The following is a 14,114-nucleotide window of genomic DNA, read 5'->3' on the forward strand; positions in this document are numbered from 1 at the left end:
CAAGCACACTCAGATATTTCTTCACATGGGACTATCACGTCCTGGATATCCATTTGTATGTGTTTAGTGTGTTTAGCACTACTAAAAAGTCTACTGCTTTATGTTAATAATTGCCTTTTTCCAAGTGTTATCAAAATCAACCCAAGGTATTGTTTCTCAAGTCCTGGAGACAACCTTTACCTGGGCTTGATGCTGTTCCTATATCTTCACCATATCTCCACCTCACCATGATTTTTTGAACTCTTTCAAGCAAATCCCGAAGTTGCCTTCTATTCACAGAGCATGGATAACTTCTTCTGCCAGAAGAAATATTTGGAACTACATCAACCAGTTCTTCCACCCTTCACAATGACAAATTTGGTGGTCATATGAGGGGTGGAAAATACACTGGTGTCAGTATCTGCCACGAAATCTGTGACCAAAATGGTAGTCCCTCTCTTGATTCTTAAACTTTGTACCTGCTAGTATATGGCTTCACAGCAGTTTGCATTGCAGTGGGGAACGCAGAATCTACGCTCCACACCCAGATGCACAGCGTAACTGGATACTAGATCCAACCGTTTAATCCGCATTTCTCTTCACTCAAGTTTAATCCGTGATTTATCTGTGATTATTCATTTTCTTTTTTCTCTTTGTCATGTCCACATCAATCACCAATTGCATTTTTGGAAGCTTCGCATATTTTCGTGTGCTCATCCAGACCTTCACTGAAATATGATACAAATACAACCAATAGTTTCGAGCAGCATTTCTTTATTGAAAGCCCAACGCATTTCGGGCTGTGTCACCAGCCCTTCGTCAGGGGTCACTGCAAATTAACCAATCAAGGAAAACCCCTCAGTAATAGATTATACAGTTTATCACATTATGCACGAAATTTTCAATTTAATATTGTACATTTTAGAGTTCTAAATCCGATTCATCAATGAAAAAAGGTGCTCAATTACTGTTATCTTCACCCAGTTGTCCTTTTTCATTTGTTCACCCATTGACCCCTAATTAAATAATACCACCCTCGTGACACGCAGTACGAGCTCAGTAATTCCTTAAATGGATGGGGCTTTCCGAATAATCACAGATAAATCACGGATTAAACTTGAGTAAAGAGAAATGCAGATTAAACGGTTGGATCTAGTATCCAGTTACGCTGTGCCATCTGGGTGTGGAGTGTAGATTCTGCGTTCCCCATTGCAATGAATTCTATTCAGTGCATTAGGGCAAGCACTACCTAGATTGCACACAAAAAGCATAAAGATGATTGTATTGGGTGAACTTTTGAAAATTTGGAGTGCATACCACCCCCATTTGTTCACAGCAGTTTGCAGCATGTTTGGTTTTCTTCACTTCACAATATTTTGGTTCTTAATATTGAGGCCTTTTAGTTTTAGTCTCACAATATTTTGTAGGCGATATTCTGCTGGAAAACCCTACTGCCAAAGACAAATGTAATATTCTTAAATCACGGACTGGAAACCAAAACTTGGACATTCATTTTCGCTGCACAGCTATGAATTCTTTGTCTATATTTTGGATGTTCTCTGCAGATTCAGGAAGAATCAGAAATGTGGAAAATCCGAGAACTTGAGAAGCAGACAAAAGAGATCTATGAAACAAAGCAAAGCAGAGACTCACTAGATGGTGCAAGGTATGCCGTTTGAATTTTCTCAGATGTTTGCGCAGGTGTGACCTACTTTGCTTAAACAGTCATGTTGTTTTCTTTGTTTTTATAGATGTGGTTTCTGTTGGCTCCTTATAACCCAAGGTTCCTTAAGTTTTGAATTACTCCATGCACCACACTGAGTCTGGAAATTATTCCTGCACCAACTCAAGTACTCTGGCAGGTGGTGCCATCTGACTCCACTGTGGCCTTTCCTCCACTCCAGAATTGACAACACTGAGCCATGTATAGTTGTGGACTGATGCTGATTCCTTTTTTCCCCCCGCATCCTCAGATATGGATCTGGTGCTTTGCTTTTGGACTCCCAAGCAGTCCCGGGCTCCCAAAGAAGCTAGTAATTACAGTGTCCCTAGGGGAAATGCTCCTCTGAAGAGTGCAGGATTTATATGGTGACAGCTGCAGAAAACTGATGTTGATCATGGATTTGCACGTTTGCGCTTGGTGCTTAGATTACAAGCCTCACTCGAAAGTCCTGCGACAAGACTTCCAGAATACACCTAAGGCTTTCATGGAGCAAAGCTGTACATTGCAGAAGACAAAAAGTGAGGTAATTTGTGTTCAAAGACCCAGACCGACTCCCAACCAAAGATTTGTGATCAGTCCTGGTCACTGTCTCGGGTAAGTCCAAGACAAAGTCAAAAGGCAAGTCTTGACGTGTGCACACACAATCTGTGCAAGAGTCCATACCACCTCATCGCTCCTGCTCCAGGAAGAGAAGTCATTCAATCGAGGTTCTAATGGTTCCAATTGGCCACAATCGTCCTACTACAATACCATTCCTCTGTTGGAACTAATGTGCCTTGAACTTCCCAGGCTATCATTGTCATTAGTGGTTAAAGCCTTCAAATCTGCAGATTTTTCAAATGATTCTGGTTTCCCCTTGAGCACCTTTGGGCTCCATAGATCCTCTGGGACCTCGAGGTACGCTTCAACCGGCAAGACCCTCCCCAGCACCAGCAAACTCTGCTAGGCCCACTCCTGGCCTCTTGCTGGCTCTAAGTTGTGCCTCCCACCTTCACCAAATGCAATGCCATCTCCAGCTGGTCCGACACTTCTCTCTCCTTCAGAGGCACTGAGTTTGGCTCGATCTCGACCAGTGTCGCACTACGGAATCACCAAAATGCAACCCTTATTTTAAGAAGATTCCCCTGTGATGCCCTTCCCTGGCATTGACACCCATTTTACAGTTGGTTGAAGACTGTCTTTAGGTCTGGTTTGGACCATATACAGGGCATTCAGCATATTCCTCAGAAAGAAACGGAGGTGGCGGACAAATTGCTCCTCCCACACCACACAGGTGCTTGTCTGTATTTCGAGCTAGAGAATGCTAATGGCCATAATATCTCTCCTGTGTTGGACTCCCCATTGGGGCCCCTTACTATAAAAAGCTCTGCTTTCCTGGTAGTAGTTTGCAGAGGTGCTAGAATTGCAGTTGCCTACTGTGGAGACTAAGGCAAATTTCCTCACAGAAATTTTCAATTCATGTTCTTCAACTTTGAAACCATTGCTTTTTTCCTCCAGTCAGCCCTGACGGATGACTTGATGGCGGCCTGGTCCAAGGCATACTTAGGGCAGCCCTCCACATCCAGAGCGCACAATGGTGATGGATGCATCATCTCTGGGTGGGTGCCACCTAGATATATTGTGGATCAGGGGACTCTGGTCTCCGATGAAGCAAGGCACTATATTAATTTCCTGGAGCTGTGTACCCTCCAGTTCAACTGCAAGGCCTTTTTGCTTCTATCAGGGCCAAGCCTGTTCAGGTTCTAACAAATAACACTCCTGCCATGTGGAACTGCAAGATACAGGGCATAGTAAGTTTGTGTGCTCTATGGCATGGGGCACAGATATGTTAGAGATGGCTGGACCGTCAAGGGATTCTTGAGTTATGAAGAATGTCCGGAGTTACTGGACTCAATTCATATTGATAACCCCAGAATGGGCTCTGAGGGTCTGATACTATGGGATCTACATGTATAGTCTGCTCTTCCTGGCTCTTCAGGAGGACCTGTTTTACCAACAAAAGGGCAGGGATCTTTCTTTGAACCTCTACAGCTTGCTCTTCCAGCTATTCTTTGCAGCTGATGATCCTTAAGGCTGTGTCCTCCTCACAATTTTGGCTTGTTGGGTCAGTGAGCTACAGGTGCAACTGACATGTACCCCCTCTTTCCTAACAAGTTAGTGATCAGGACTCTGGCATTCTTTCTGCCAAAAATGTTTCCCTTTCTTGACGGACAGTCCATTTGGCTCCCGTTTTCTTTTTTCCGACACCTGCCTGTAAGGAGGGATGGCTTCATCAGATGGATCTGAAGAGCGCCCTTAATTTCATTATAGGATGGACTAAGGTGCATGGGGTTGTTTGATTTGTCAGTGCATGAAGGGAAGGGGTGGGGGGTTTAGAATATAACTCATCTAGCTCATCTAGCTCGATAGTACTCTGCATCAAGATGCTGTGCTCTGACCAAGAAGGTACCTCCTGAGGGCCTTCTGGCTCATTCCATTGCTAGCACTATTGCTTTGGAGTGTTGGGTGCTGAACATTTGTCCGTTTGCTACACATTTACAAGCACTATCGTGTTGATTCTCAGGTCTGTAGGAAGGGCTATTTTGCCTGCAGGACTTCCTGGTGTAAATTTACCAGATCCACCACCTTTTGTGGGGTACTGCTTGTATAGCTGCTCAAATCTGAGGACACAGCAGTTAGAAGTATCTATCAGAAGAAGTCGTTACTTAACTTAAGTAATGATCTTTCTGGTGGATACTTTATATAATGCTGATTCCTCGCCGACCCCCACTCCCCCGACCCCCTCTTCTGTGGAGTAAACTGTTAGTAGGTCATAAGAACCCATTGTAGATTTTGCATGCTGTCTGTTTAGTGATTTGTCTATGGATCTGCGTCTGAGAGCGTTGGAAACTATCTTGTTAAAACTAACGTCTCAACACAAGTGTGACACCTATTTATGGCTCTGCATCATCACTTCTAGAGGTGCAGTGAGGCTACCAAGCCTGATGAAAGATCCACCTGTCGGCATGCCAGAGTTGTTACAGAAAGATTTCCAGAACCTATCTAGCGCCGATGAGAATTCAAAAGGTGATGGATCTGTGGCTAGAGAGTCCATCAGAAAGAGTATTTCCAAAAGTAAAAATAACGTGCTCTGCTCTAGAGTGTGAAGGGTTGAAGAGTCTGCTCTTTCCACCTGTTATATATTGCCTTAAATATAAGGGAAGGACTTGTGTGGATTGCAGCTCAAAAGTCCACATTTGAAAATTATCTAGTGTCCCCTTAGGAATCAGATTACCACCAGCTACCTCACAACTCCCACCTATTTTGTTCTCCAACCACTTTAGTCTGTCTCTCACAAGGGCCCTAACTACTTGCTCCTCTAGGCCTGCTCGTGTCACTCATAAGAATGTATTGGCATGTTATTTAGGTTTTCTGAAGTAGACCCAAACATTTCATAGCACTATGTTTTAGGAGACTCAAAATTAACCAAACTTACTATCTAGTCACTCGTCAATTTCTCCATATGGTATTTGAAGCCCTTGTGTTCTTTTCTGAGCTTATGGTTGAAATGTTCAAACATAGATGCAGTATTGAAATACTTTTTCTTTACCTGATTTTCAAGATCTGTTTGGCATAAGAGACACTAGGGTACGCACGTTCTTCAAAAGTTTAAATCTTACATAAAGAAAATGCTTGTTCAATTTTAAGTGTGTGTCGTATGCTAGGCATTTTCCCCACTTCTCTTTTACTGTATTGTATTATTCATATCTGAAGTTTTTTTAATGAACTCTGATGTATTTGTCCATCATTATCTGTTCCTTTTTTTTCTTATATAGGTGGGATCACAGCGGCTACAGAGAGTTGTACCCTGAGGAATTTGAACCTAAAAAGTAAGTTTAATTTATTTGTAGTGTAACATCGAATTATATTAATAACGTACACATGCCTGCCATGGAGTACAACAGAAAGAAATATTGTCTGCCATTCTAATAGTTTTTGCCATTTGCCATGTTGTGGGGATTTAATCGAAATATTTTAATGCTTCCATTTAAAAAGAATGCCCTGTTCTAGGGCTGCTTCTGTGATCTTCCCAATGTTACCATTTATTTCTATTATGTGACTTACACCACCGTACCAGGAAGTAGCAATATCAGACTAATTTCCAATTTAGATGCAACAATAGCCTGCATCTAAAATCCTGTCATTAGTGCTTAACCCCTTCGCTGCTGGGCCTTTTCCCCTCCTGTGCTGAGCCCTTTTTTGGCTATTTGGGGTAGTGCGCGCTTAGGCCCCTGTAACTTTTTGACCACATAAGCTATCCACGCCAAATTTGCGTCCTTTTCTTCCAACATCATGTGGATTCCAAAGGCGCCCAGGGTTTGTGGACTCCCTTGGAGGGGTCCCAGAAATTAACCAAAATATAGTGATTTGTTTGTTTTTTTCAGAAAAATGGGAAAAACGGGCGCAAATGAAAGCCTCTGGGTTTTTCCCTGAAAATGGTATCAAAAAAGGGTTTGTGGGGCTGAAATCTCCGTTTTCTCAGCTTTCAGGGAATGACAGTCTTTTGTCAGGGAACCAACATTTTTCACACAGTTTTGGCATTTTTCTGGGACATAGCCTATTTTTGCTATTTTTAGAGCTTTCCACCTCCTTCCAATTAATGGTAGAAAAGAGTTTGAAAGCAATAATGGATCCTAGAAAGCTGTACATTTTCGAAAAGTAAACAAAATTCTGAATTCAGAAAGGGGTCATTTGTCTAAATCCATGAAGGATTCTTTATCGAAACTAACAGTTAAATCTTGGAATAATAGAAAATTTGTTGAAAAAAACAGCCTTTTGTCTCAACGTTTTCACCTATAACTTTTTCTAATCTTGACAGCTCTTGGAAAGCAATATACTGTTACATCCGTTAGACCTTCCTGGTTGTGGGGATATATAGGACTTGTAGTTTCACCAAGAACCCAACGAACCCAGATCCAAAAACTGAGCAGCAACTTGCAATGGTTTTTTTTCTTTTACTGGGTATAGAGCACTTTGTCTTAGAAAATGTATACATGGAAAAATCTGTATGAAAGACACCTATGTATTTCTGAATTGGGTACAAAATATAGAGTTCAGAAACAGTATATAATTGCACATTTTCAAAATTGGGAATACCCATACTAGCTTGAGAATTATTGGTCATTTTTCAAAAACATTTTTTTTTACACAATGTCTGTCATTGAAAGGGAGAAATGCTAGAAAGCTCATTTGGTAATAACAGTAGATTTAGAAATCTGAATTACCCGAAGTCTCCCGATAAAAACGGTACCTCACTTGTGTGGGTCGGCCTTGTGCCTGCGATAGGAAACGGCGAAAAATGCAACGTGGTCACACCTCAATTTTGCAGTTACAAATTGACCCTTTTATGGCAAAGTGCCTACCTGTAGTTTTTGCACCCTAGCTCTGCCGGCACCTAGGGAAACCTAGCAAACCTATACATTTTTGGAAAGTAGACACCCTGGGGAATTCAGGATGGGGTGACTCGACTGCCTACCACCAGGCTTTGTTACCCAGAATCCCTTGCAAAGTTTAGAATTTGACAAAAAAAACACATTTTCCTCACATTTCTGTAGTGTAAAGTTCTGGAATCTGCGTGGATCAACAAATTTCCACCCACCCAGCGTTCCCCCAGGTCTCCCAAGAAAAATGGTACCTCACTTGCATGGGTAGGCATAGTGGCTGCGAAACGAAACAACTCAAAATGCAACGTGGTTGCACTTCAATTTCCCAGTGAAATCTTGTGCTATTTGGACAAAGAGATTACCTTTAGTTTTTTAGTCCTAGCTCTGCCAGCACCTAGGGAAACCTAGCAAACCTATACATTTTTGAAAACTAGACACCCCTTTGAAATTCAGGATGGGGTGACTCGTCTGCCTACCCCCAGGTTTTGTTACCCAGAATCCCTTGCAAAGCTAAAAATATGACAAAAAAAACACATTTTCCTCACATTTCTGTGGTGGAAAGTTCTGGAATCAGCGTGGATCAACAAATTTCTACCCACCCAGCGTTCCCCCAGGTCTCCCGAGAAAAATGGTATCTCACTTGCGTGGGTAGGCATAGTGGCTGCGACAGGAAACAGCGCAAAACGCAACGTGGTCACAGCTCACTTTTTCTGTGAAATTGTGGCCTTTTTGTGCAAAGAGACTACCTTTTGTTTTTGAACCCTAGCTCTGCCGGCACCTAGGGAAACCTAGCAAACCTATATATTTTTGAAAAGTAGACACCCAGGGGAATTCAGGATGGGGTGACTCGACTGCCTACCCCCAGGTTCTCTTACCCAGAATCCCTTGCAAAGCTAAGAAATTGGGAAAAAAACGCATTTTCCTCACATTTCTGTGGTGGAAAGTTCCGGAATCTGCGTGGATCAACAAATTTCCACCCACCCAGCGTTCCCCCAGGTCTCCCGAGAAAAATGGTATCTCACTTGCGTGGGTAGGCATAGTGGCTGCGACAGGAAACAGCGCAAAACGCAACGTGGTCACAACTCAATTTTTCTGTGAAATTGTGGCCTTTTTGGGCAAAGAGACTACCTTTTGTTTTTGAACCCTAGCTCTGCCGGCACCTAGGGAAACCTAGCAAACCTATATATTTTTGAAAAGTAGACACCCAGGGGAATTCAGGATGGGGTGACTCGACTGCCTACCCCCAGGTTCCCTTACCCAGAATCCCTTGCAAAGCTAAGAAATTGGGAGAAAAAACGCATTTTCCTCACATTTCTGTGGTGGAAAGTTCCGGAATCTGCGTGGATCAACAAATATCCACCCACCCAGCGTTCCCCCAGGTCTCCCAAGAAAAATGGTATCTCACTTGCGTGGGTAGGCATAGTGGCTGCGACAGGAAACAGCGCAAAACGCAACGTGGTCACAACTCAATTGTTCTGTGAAATTGTGGCCTTTTTGGGCAAAGCGACTACCTTTTGTTTTTGAACCCTAGCTCTGCCGGCACCTAGGGAAACCTAGCAAACCTATATATTTTTGAAAAGTAGACACCCAGGGGAATTCAGGATGGGGTGACTCGACTGCCTACCCCCAGGTTCCCTTACCCAGAATCCCTTGCAAAGCTAAGAAATTGGGAAAAAAAAACGCATTTTCCTCACATTTCTGTGGTGGAAAGTTCCGGAATCTGCGTGGATCAACAAATTTCCACCCACCCAGCGTTCCCCCAGGTCTCCCGAGAAAAATGGTATCTCACTTGCGTGGGTAGGCATAGTGGCTGCGACAGGAAACAGCGCAAAACGCAACGTGGTCACAACTCAATTTTTCTGTGAAATTGTGGCCTTTTTGGGCAAAGAGACTACCTTTTGTTTTTGAACCCTAGCTCTGCCGGCACCTAGGGAAACCTAGCAAACCTATATATTTTTGAAAAGTAGACACCCAGTGGAATTCAGGATGGGGTGGCTCGACTGCCTACCCCCAGGTTCTCTTACCCAGAATCCCTTGCAAAGCTAAGAAATTGGGAAAAAAAACGCATTTTCCTCACATTTCTGTGGTGGAAAGTTCCGGAATCTGCGTGGATCAACAAATTTCCACCCACCCAGCGTTCCCCCAGGTCTTCCGAGAAAAATGGTATCTCACTTGCGTGGGTAGGCATAGTGGCTGCGACAGGAAACAGCGCAAAACGCAACGTGGTCACAACTCAATTTTTCTGTGAAATTGTGGCCTTTTTGGGCAAAGAGACTACCTTTTGTTTTTGAACCCTAGCTCTGCCGGCACCTAGGGAAACCTAGCAAACCTATATATTTTTGAAAAGTAGACACCCAGGGGAATTCAGGATGGGGTGACTCGACTGCCTACCCCCAGGTTCTCTTACCCAGAATCCCTTGCAAAGCTAAGAAATTGGGGAAAAAAACGCATTTTCCTCACATTTCTGTGGTGGAAAGTTCCGGAATCTGCATGGATCAACAAATTTCCACCCACCCAGCGTTCCCCCAGGTCTTCCGAGAAAAATGGTATCTCACTTGCGTGGGTAGGCATAGTGGCTGCGACAGGAAACAGCGCAAAACGCAACGTGGTCACAACTCAATTTTTCTGTGAAATTGTGGCCTTTTTGGGCAAAGAGACTACCTTTTGTTTTTGAACCCTAGCTCTGCCGGCACCTAGGGAAACCTAGCAAACCTATATATTTTTGAAAAGTAGACACCCAGGGGAATTCAGGATGGGGTGACTCGACTGCCTACCCCCAGGTTCTCTTACCCAGAATCCCTTGCAAAGCTAAGAAATTGGGAAAAAAACGCATTTTCCTCACATTTCTGTGGTGGAAAGTTCCGGAATCTGCGTGGATCAACAAATTTCCACCCAAGCAGCGTTCCCCCAGGTCTCCCGAGAAAAATGGTATCTCACTTGCGTGGGTAGGCATAGTGGCTGCGACAGGAAACAGCGCAAAACGCAACGTGGTCACAACTCAATTTTTCTGTGAAATTGTGGCCTTTTTGGGCAAAGAGACTACCTTTTGTTTTTGAACCCTAGCTCTGCCGGCACCTAGGGAAACCTAGCAAACCTATATATTTTTGAAAAGTAGACACCCAGGGGAATTCAGGATGGGGTGACTCGACTGCCTACCCCCAGGTTCTCTTACCCAGAATCCCTTGCAAAGCTAAGAAATTGGGAAAAAAACGCATTTTCCTCACATTTCTGTGGTGGAAAGTTCCGGAATCTGCATGGATCAACAAATTTCCACCCACCCAGCGTTCCCCCAGGTCTTCCGAGAAAAATGGTATCTCACTTGCGTGGGTAGGCATAGTGGCTGCGACAGGAAACAGCGCAAAACGCAACGTGGTCACAACTCAATTTTTCTGTGAAATTGTGGCCTTTTTGGGCAAAGAGACTACCTTTTGTTTTTGAACCCTAGCTCTGCCGGCACCTAGGGAAACCTAGCAAACCTATATATTTTTGAAAAGTAGACACCCAGGGGAATTCAGGATGGGGTGACTCGACTGCCTACCCCCAGGTTCTCTTACCCAGAATCCCTTGCAAAGCTAAGAAATTGGGAAAAAAAACGCATTTTCCTCACATTTCTGTGGTGGAAAGTTCCGGAATCTGCGTGGATCAACAAATTTCCACCCACCCAGCGTTCCCCCAGGTCTTCCGAGAAAAATGGTATCTCACTTGCGTGGGTAGGCATAGTGGCTGCGACAGGAAACAGCGCAAAACGCAACGTGGTCACAACTCAATTTTTCTGTGAAATTGTGGCCTTTTTGGGCAAAGAGACTACCTTTTGTTTTTGAACCCTAGCTCTGCCGGCACCTAGGGAAACCTAGCAAACCTATATATTTTTGAAAAGAAGACACCCAGGGGAATTCAGGATGGGGTGACTCGACTGCCTACCCCCAGGTTCCCTTACCCAGAATCCCTTGCAAAGCTAAGAAATTGGGAAAAAAAACGCATTTTCCTCACATTTCTGTGGTGGAAAGTTCCGGAATCTGCATGGATCAACAAATTTCCACCCACCCTGCGTTCCCCCAGGTCTCCCGATAAAAATGGTACCTCACTGGCGTGGGTAGGCATAGTGGCTGCAAAAGGAAACGGTCCAAATTGTACGGTGGTGAATTTACAAAACCAAATTGCTAAACAACCTTCATTTTTGGGGGGGGGCACCTGAGTTTTTGGCCCGGGGCTCGGTGGTATTCTTTGGAAAGCACCAAACCCAAACAGATCTGAAAAGTAGACCCCCGGGGGAGTCCAGGGAGGTATGGCATGCGTGGGCCCCCGAACGTTTTCCTACCCAGAACACCTTGCAAACCTTAAAATTAGGTAAAATAATCACTTTTCCAAACTTTTTTGCGTGGGATCACCGTGACGGCAAAAATGTCCTACCACCCAGCGCTCCCCCTGTTCTCCCGAGTAAAAGGATACCTCACTTGTGTGGGTGCCCCAAAGCAGAACAGGCCAAAAATGAATGTTGAAAAAAGTAGTATTTCAGTGTTACAAATTAAGCCCCCCTGCCTTAGTCACAGGCCTTTGGCCCACCCACACAAGTGAGGTATCATTTTACTCGAAAGAACAAGGGGAACGCAGGGTGGTAGGACATTTGTGCCGACACGGCGATCCCACGCAAAAATGTATGGAAAACTGTTTTTTTAACCTAAATTTATGGTTTGCAGGGATTTCTGGGTAGGAAAACATTGGGGGACCCACGCATGCCATACCTCCCCAGACTCCCCCGGGTGTCTAGTTTTCAGAAATGGTTGGGTTTGGTAGTTACCAAAGATGCCCGCCGAGCCCCGGTCCAATAACTCAGCCCCCCCCCCCCCCTAAAAAAAGAAGGTAATCTTGCTATTGGTTATTGTAATGTCTCCACCCTACGATTTGGACCTTTTCCTGTTGCAGCCACTATGCCTACCCACGCAAGTGAGGTACCATTTTTATCGGGAGACCTGGGGGAACGCAGGGTGGGAGGAAATTTGTGTGAGCCCAGTGACGCCACGCTTTCCCACGCAAAAAAAGTGTGTAAAAAATGATTTTTCCATCAAAAATTGAGGTTTGCAAGGGATTCTGGGTAAAGGAACGTTGGAGGATCCACGCAAGCCATACCTCCTTGGAAGCCCCCGGGTGTCTACATGTCAGAAATGTGTGGGTTTGGTAGGTTTCCCTACATGGCCGTCTTGCACGGGGCCAAAAACCCAGGTAACCTCTCTTGCAAAAGCTGGGGGTATTGAATGTCAATAGCACCAGCTTTTCAAAGAGGGGTTACCTGGGTTTTTGGCCCCGTGCGAGACGGCCATGTAGGGAAACCTACTAAACCCACACATTTCTGAAAAGTAGACACCCAGGGGCTTCCAAGGAGGTATGGCTTGCGTGGATCCTCCAACGTTCCTTTACCCAGAATCCCTTCGAACCTCAATTTTTGCTGGAAAAATCAGTGTTTACACACTTTTTTTGCGTGGGAAAGCGTGGCGTCACTGGGCTCACACAAATTTCCTCCCACCCAGCGTTCCCCCAGGTCTCCCGATAAAAATGGTACCTCACTTGCGTGGGGAGGCATAGTGGCTACAAAAGGAAACGGTCCAAATTGTACGGTGGCGAATTAAGTTTTCAATTTGAGAGCGTGTGATTCAAGGAAATTTTGACCGACAATTTCAAGTTTGCAGGAGATTGTGGAAAAAAATCAATAAAATTCACCAGAAAGACATGACCATATACTTCCATGGTTTAACAATAAAATCTAAATTTAGTAAGTTATTTATAGCTATAATGTACACCGTAACAGAGTTACTCAAAAGTCAAACATTCAAGCACGGCTAACTATTCCTCAAAGACACACACATACAGGTTGGATTTGGCACGAGGGCGAGTGATGGTTCAGTACATAAAATTTTATTAAGATATTTCAAAAAATGAAATGCTCTGTCAATAAATAAATGCATAAAAACCAAACCAGTGACTCCCAACTCGTGAGCTGTAAAGCCACGACAAGGCACCAACCGTTTTACAGGCCATTCACGCACCTTTCATACCTGTTACACACCAGACCATTGACACCATCCGAAAGGAAAAGCAACACATTACAACATTCACAAAAAGGGACAAGGTACACCCTACTTCTAAAAGGGAAAACAAAAACAAATATTACTGGACAGCCATCTAAACCGCAAACACACACACATACTGGTTGATTTGGCACGAGGATGAGTGATGATTCAGTACATACAATTTTATTTGCAAGTAATTTCACAAAAATGAAATACACTGCGTATAATTGAAAGTATGATAAACTGAACCACTGACTCACAGCTCGTGAGCTGTAAAGCCACTTCAAGGCACCAACCTCTTTACAGGCCATTCATACACCTTTCGTACGTGTGACACATACAAAACATTCACGCCGCCAGCCGCGGACCCATCACATTACAACACTCACACCAGCAGACAGCGCCATTCAAGGGCCCATCACTTTCACACGCCCATATATCTGCCACAGCAACTACACAAAATGATGGACTGCGTAGAGTGTCACTCAACTAGCAGTGTATGTAGTGACCAACAGAAAGTTAGTACTCACTCACCGCCAGCCGAGCGCCAGACCACCCACACCACCATCCAAGCACCAAACCATGCACACAGCCAGCCAAACATCACTCAGCGCACACAGACAGCCAAGTACCACACCACGCACACCGCCAGCCAAGTACCACTCCACGCACACCGCCAGCCAAGAACCACTCCAAGCACACCGCAAGCAAAGCGCCACTCCACGCACACCGCCAGCCAAGCACCACTCCGTGCACAGACAGCCAAGTACCACTCCACGCTCACCATCCAGCCAAGCGCCACTCCACACACACCGCCAGCCAAACACCACTCGACACACACCGCCAGCCAAGCAGTACTCCATGCACAGACAGCCAAGTACCACTCCATGCACACCATCCAGCCATGCGCCACTCCACACACAC

General features: G+C 44.6%; 1 protein-coding gene across 3 annotated transcripts in view; it reads left to right on the forward strand.

Moving 5' to 3' along the window:
* NKAPD1 (NKAP domain containing 1) overlaps positions 1 to 14,114 on the forward strand; it is a 172,646-nt gene that overhangs the window by 47,203 nt on the left and 111,329 nt on the right. For all 3 annotated transcript variants that reach the window (XM_086957186.1, XM_086957188.1, XM_086957187.1), the window contains 2 exons: positions 1,545 to 1,645; positions 5,518 to 5,571. In XM_086957186.1, the coding sequence (XP_086813312.1) occupies positions 1,545 to 1,645; positions 5,518 to 5,571 (155 nt within the window). The remainder of the gene's footprint in view (positions 1 to 1,544; positions 1,646 to 5,517; positions 5,572 to 14,114) is intronic.

The sequence above is a fragment of the Lissotriton vulgaris genome, chromosome 2_1, assembly GCF_964263255.1.
Source record: "Lissotriton vulgaris chromosome 2_1, aLisVul1.2, whole genome shotgun sequence".
NCBI lineage: Eukaryota > Metazoa > Chordata > Amphibia > Caudata > Salamandridae > Lissotriton > Lissotriton vulgaris.